Genomic DNA, 6,392 nt, shown 5'->3' on the forward strand with positions numbered 1-6,392 from the left:
TAGCTGGGCGGCCAGTTACCTTATGACAGCCGCACTAGCAAGCCCTTCGTCTACAAGTTCCCGCACCAGCAAATCCTAGCACCACAAAACTCCTTCATCAATTCCCCACACCAGCAAGTCCATAAGGAGGTCCATAAAGCCAAGACACAAGACACTGCGAGCCTCCGGGATGTCACCCAGGGTCCTATACCTCATTGTTGGCCTGGTAACTATACTCTCCCATCACATACATTCCTTTATTTATATTTAAAATAAGCAAGTAAGAATGGCTCGCAGACTAATGTTGGGTTCTGGTATTTAGTTAAGACACAAGTTGAGGTACACACCTTACGACACCCACGCCAGTAACGGCGCAGGGTGTAGCAGAGCTCATATAATCTCCTCTTCCCTAGCACTTTAGAGAGACAGCCGCCGCCGCGCCAAGTCAACTGCAGCTTCACCGGATCCTCCCATCATGCACTTGCCCCCGGACGGCCGCCCATAAGTGCCTGGTAAATGAATAGACGAAAAATCCTTAAACCGTGGATGTGGGGGTTTGACCGCGTGATGCACCCGGGTAATTGTTTGCATCAGTTGAAATATACAGTCCACTTAATTGAATATCAACCCCACCGTACCTGCTGCCACACCCCAGAGGTGGCGCTGCTTCTCACCCAACACATGTTCTTTCACTTTATATTTTAACCATATTTTCTCACCCTAACTAACTTTCTTATATCTATTGAAAAATTCCCAGTAAGTGTACCAACGCATTTGTGAGGGTCCCTGGGGAGAGTTGCGTGGGACTGTTAACCAGTTGGCTTGACAGATGGGTCCCGTGGCGCAGTGGTAATGCACTCGTCCCGCTCTTCGCAAGCTATTTCGCCTGGGTTCGTATCCTGGCCAAGAAAGATTGACTAGGCGTCAATCCTTAACCGTACGCCTCTGTTCACCTAGCAGTGAATGGGTACCTGGTTAAACTATTTGGCGGGTCGTATTCCAGGGAAAATTAAGATTAAGGACCTGCCAGAAACACTATACGTGTTAGTGCTTTACAAGAATGTAAAAAGTCTCGCATATATAATGCTACATAGCCTACCCGGCTTGGCGCCTTCTTTTGATAATTACTTACTTGCATATATAACTAAGAATTATCTATAGTGGGAAAGATGTATGAATGGTCGAAGGTGACATTCATACATCTTGAAGAACCAGAGACTGGTGGGAACTCTGTAGTGTAACTTTGTTGGGGGTCAACCATTTGTTATGGGTTTGCTATTGTTTTCTTCCAGGATATTTGAAGCACTCAATTGTGGGTAATTGTGATATTATTTACGGTGACGTAATCTAAGTTTTTGATAGAGCTTAATGAAATGCTGGCTGAAAGATAGAAGCACATGGTAAAGTGGGATAACTTAAGTTGGATTGGAAATTGTTTACTTCAAAGAAAACTTGTGTAGCATAAAAGGACTAAGTCCGAGTGTGAAATTATTGCCAGTTTATTTTCTCTTTTGCAACTTGCATATGTTTCTTTTGTTTCCTCTTTGATCGTTTCCAATCCTCTAATAACTTTTTCCATTGGAGTTGCCCATGAATTTTTTCTTAGAAATTCCTTGCCTAACTCTATAGTTTATCTCGCCTGTATAGTTCCTCTTAATTCTTTTCCATATCTATCTATCTTTTTGTTGATTTCAGCATATTCATTCCCCCTTCATTTTCCATGTCTCATTTTATTTCACTAGTTCCTTAATTTGTTCTTCCTGTGGTCTTACCTTACCTGTCAAGCTGGCAACTTCCAGCTCTTTCTGAAAAATGTTTTCTTTTACAAACTTATTAACTTATTTTTATTTTGTATTTCTCTGGCTAATTAAACAAGTTTTTCTTCGTGAATCTTTTGCAGATCCTCAACTTTTACTAATCTGCCCATAAAACCAGCATTGCTAATTTCCTCCTGAGTGAAGCCCTTGTAATTATTGCTTCGTGTTGACATTTCAGTATCCGTGGCGTTAGCCATTTTGTTTATTTTGATTAGCCTAGCTTTAATTTTTTTCCCCAAATTCCATCTTTTTCCAATAATTGTTGCTTTCCATCTCCTGTAATTGATCTCGGTGTGTTTATGATCTGGGACACCACTGGTGAACCTCTCAACCATACCACATAGACCTAGATAATGGTGTGTTAATGTTTCAGCTCCCTGTGATACTTTGTCGTGGCTGTGTATTTACTGTCTGTAACTGCAAAGTAACTCTTGGACTCCGCCTTTCTAACCAATTTATTTTCCTCTATTATGTCTACTACATAATAGTAGTGTATTATTACACACGCGTGAAATACATGTGTATTTCTCTTACACACGCACACACACACACATCCCCAGGAAGCAGCCTGTATAGCAGCTGTCTAACTCCCGGGTACCTATTTACTGCTAGATGAACAAGTGCACCAGGGTGAAAGAAACTGCTCATTTGTTTCTGCCTCCACCGGGGATGGAACCCGGGCACTTAGGACTACGACACCAGAGCGCTGTCCGCTCAGCCGCGAGGCCCCCCAAAAGTGTATGTTTGTACTCACCTAGTTGTGCTTGCGGGGGTTGAGCTTTGGCTCTTTGGTCCCGCCTCTTAACTGTCAATCAACTGGTGTACAGATTCCTGAGCCTATTGGGCTCTATCATATCTACATTTGAAACTGTGTATGGAGTCAGCCTCCACCCATTTATTAACTACTCTGACACTGTGTGTGTGTGTGTGTGTGTGTGTGTGTGTGTGTGTGTGTGTGTGTGTGTGTGTGTGTGTGTGTGTGTGTGTGTGTGTGTGTTTACTAGTTGTGTTTTTGCGGGGCTTTGCTCTTTCGGCCCACCTCTCAACTGTCAATCAACTGTTTACTAACTACTTTTTTTTTCTCTCTCTCTCTCCACACCACACACACACACCCCAGGAAGCAGCCCGTGACAGCTGACTAACTCCCAGGTACCTATTTACTGCTAGGTAACAGGGGCACTTAGGGTGAAAGAAACTTTGCCCATTTGTTTCTGCCTCGTGCGGGAATCGAACCCGCGCCACAGAATTACGAGTCCTGCGCGCTATCCACCAGGCTACGAGACCCGTGTGTGTGTGTGTGTGTGTGTGTGTGTGTGTGTGTGTGTGTGTGTGTGTGTGTGTGTGTGTGTGTGTGTGTGTGTGTGTGTGTGTGTGTGTGTGTGAATATATATGAATATATATGAATATAATGTATCAAATGTTAACTTTATGCCTGCAGGTTCTGGGTATAACAGGGGTGACAAAACAGGAGTGCGTCGACATCGACTGTAGTACCCACGCTGCTGGTGATCAAATTCCTGACCCGACAAACTGCAACAGGTATTACGTCTGCCTGGCCAATGGACATCCGAGTGATGTTGTGTTCGACTGTGATGTAGGCGAGAAATTTGATACAAATACATCTGCATGCGTAGCTTCTGCTGATGCTACTTGTGGTGTATGTCCACCAACATGCAAATATTCATGTGGTAATAATACGGTAGTCTTCCCAATAGCAGATCCCACCGACTGTACCAAATACTTATTGTGTGGAATATTTAACCCTCCCGTCGCACTGGAATGTGATTCAGGTACTGATCTCTACTTTAACGGGACGGCGTGTCAGTCCGACATAAATCAGTGTTGCGACTCTTGTGCCGTCTTCTGCGACACTGCCTTCACCGAGATCGCTGATCCTACAAATTGCACAAATTATTACTTCTGTTCGGCTGCCGGTTACTATCCCGAGGCTGATGACTTACACACGTGTCCGGAAGGAGAAAACTATTCCTCTGCAGATGGGACGTGCAGCGCGTCAGCTGAGTGTGTACAGCCCTGCGCCGCCGCCGCCGCTGCCCTGGACGGGTGAGCGACGCACCTGGCGACGCAGCCCTGGACGGGTGAGCGACGCACCTGGCGACGCACCTGACACAAAAACAAATGAGTGTCGGGTAAACATAATGAGGGCATACTGTTCACTATATGTAAATGTAAAATTATGAATGTTTTGGTTTGAAATTATTGAGGTTTACAAATAAAAATAAATAATCAACTTTAGTTTATTAGTATCCATTCCCAGTTCAATAAAGTCATTCTAATATATATATGAGAAAATAATTTTGAGTCAAAGGGATGACTTGAACCGTTCTGGAGATTCACAGACACATGTCTTAACCCACTCGGCCACGATAGGACAAAAGCCTACTAACCCCGAACTCTACTGAATTTACTGGGAGGTTCTGGAGGCCCCAGACTGAAACTCAACCAGGATTTATACAGTCGGCCCGCCTACACTCTGGCCTGCGGGTAATGGTGATGAAATCACAATTGGACGATGTATCTTTGAGAAAATTCACTCACTTAAACCCAAAGCTTGGGGGCATTAGTGACATACCGACTATGGTATACAAAAGGGCCGCTTATGTCCTTGCACCAGCCACAGTTCTGCTATTCAACAAATCTTTTGAGTGTTATACTGTTCCTGATATCCTTAAAAAATGAAAGTAACTCCAGTTCATAAAGGAGGCGAGACAGCTAACAAACAATTACAGACCAATGTCGGGCCTACCAATATTATCATAAATATTTGTAAAAATTATTTATATCCATCTTTACACTTACCATGTAAAATTCAACATATTAAGTCATAGCCATTTTGCTTTCTGATCTGTTGTAGCAATTATCTATTATTAATTTGCTTGATTTAATCTATACAGTCCTTGACAAAAATGAGTTCCCAATTGGCCTCTTCACTGACCTGAGAAAGGCTTTTGATACCGTAAAAAATAGCTACCTCTAAATTAAACTTCATCATTCTGGAATCCGAGACCTTGCTCTGTACCATATCCGATCATAGCTTAATAACAGACATCAATATGTAGCCATCAATGACATAACCTCCCACACTCTACCATTAACCGTAGGAGTGCCACAAGGCAGCATCTTTGGACCTCTCCTATATCATTAATACATCAATGGCTTGCCAAATGTCTAAAGTTCATCAACCTATACTATTTGCTGACGATTCTACCTTTCATCTGTTCAAACACCAACCCACACACTAAATAATATTATAAATAACGAATTAAAAAAGTCCACTCATGGATGTCAACTAACAAACTCACACTAAACAGAAAAGACCTACTACATTTTATTTGAAAGTAAATCATCAAACAAATACACCTTCAGATAGACAATATTAACATTGTCCTTAAAAATTATGGAAAGTTCCTTGGCCTTTATAGACGAGAGTCTAACGTCAGCACCCACATACAACACATAGCCTAAAACTGACGGTGTACTCTCAAAAATCAGATATTACGTTCCCAAATCTGCTCTCCTCGCGTTATACTACACGCTAACCTATTCGTATCTTACATACGGTATCTATGCATGGGGTTCCTCCACTGCAAACTACCATAAACTCATCATCACCAAGCAAAAATCTGCCATCAGAACTATAACTGTGCCTTCAGACAACACACAGCCCCACTGTTTAAATCCCTAAACATGCTAAACATACACTCACTCCACACATTCTCTTATGCTATTTACAATTACAAAACCTTATTGCTAGTATCTAATTCTGATTTGAAACTCTTAATTGATAGATGTAATAGAACCCATGAGCATCTCACCATAAATAAATATCTATTTAATATCCCCAGTCCGACTAAATCTGTACAAACACTCCGTGCAAGTAAAAGAACCCAATATATGGATCTTACTCCATAACGAATTAAAAAATATTGTCTAACTTATGCCTTATTCAAAAGTGGAACCAAAAAGTACATAATTTCACTTTCATAGTATCCCACTTTGTGCTGCTAACAATGCGGTATCTTGTGCTACCCATTGACCCAGTTTATTACTACAAAGTGCAATCTCATCTATGTAATTTATTATTTTAATTTATAATGTAGTTATTATGTTAAATTCAAATTTTGTTACAAAGTACCTATTATTACATTTATTGGTTAGCTTAAGGACCTACGGGAAACGCTATGTGTGTTAGTGGTTTTGCAAGAATGTACCACAATCACCAATGTATACATTTTCACAATTCAATGCATTTTCTTGTATATAAATAAATTAATCAAAGTTGCACACGATGACGGAGGGTAAGGCTGTCTGAGTCTCCCTCACTCAGAAACCTCGGTCTTGGACATTAAAGTTGAGCTGTGTAATTGACGCAGGAGTCCGTCCACGGCATACCTTGACACTAGGCGTCCAGCACTCGGTGAAGTGAACCTCACTTGAAACAGGTTCAAGGCCCCAACCGTGGCCTCAGTTGAAATGGGGTGCCTTCCTGGGTGCACTTAAACACTCGTCTATATCGAATACTTCACAGATCATCGAAACAGTCTTGTCTCTCAGCTTGCTTTGACTATTTCGATG

General features: G+C 41.9%; 1 protein-coding gene and 1 long non-coding RNA gene across 2 annotated transcripts; one reads left to right on the forward strand and one right to left on the reverse strand.

The window, feature by feature from the left end:
- LOC123759347 (uncharacterized) lies at window positions 1-4,047 on the forward strand. The gene is made up of 2 exons (XM_045744270.2): window positions 1-205; window positions 3,235-4,047. The coding sequence occupies exons 1-2, from the start codon at window positions 170-172 to the stop codon at window positions 3,862-3,864; spliced, it is 666 nt and encodes a 221-aa protein (XP_045600226.2). The 5' UTR covers window positions 1-169; the 3' UTR covers window positions 3,865-4,047.
- LOC138370609 (uncharacterized) lies at window positions 3,814-4,728 on the reverse strand. Its single transcript, XR_011230171.1, has 2 exons — window positions 3,921-4,728; window positions 3,814-3,873 (listed from the first exon to the last, which is right to left on the reverse strand). It is a non-coding gene; the product is annotated as an uncharacterized lncRNA (long non-coding RNA).
- Window positions 4,729-6,392: the final 1,664 nt, after the last annotated feature.

The sequence above is a fragment of the Procambarus clarkii genome, chromosome 32 (genome assembly GCF_040958095.1).
Source record: "Procambarus clarkii isolate CNS0578487 chromosome 32, FALCON_Pclarkii_2.0, whole genome shotgun sequence".
NCBI classification, from domain to species: domain Eukaryota; kingdom Metazoa; phylum Arthropoda; class Malacostraca; order Decapoda; family Cambaridae; genus Procambarus; species Procambarus clarkii.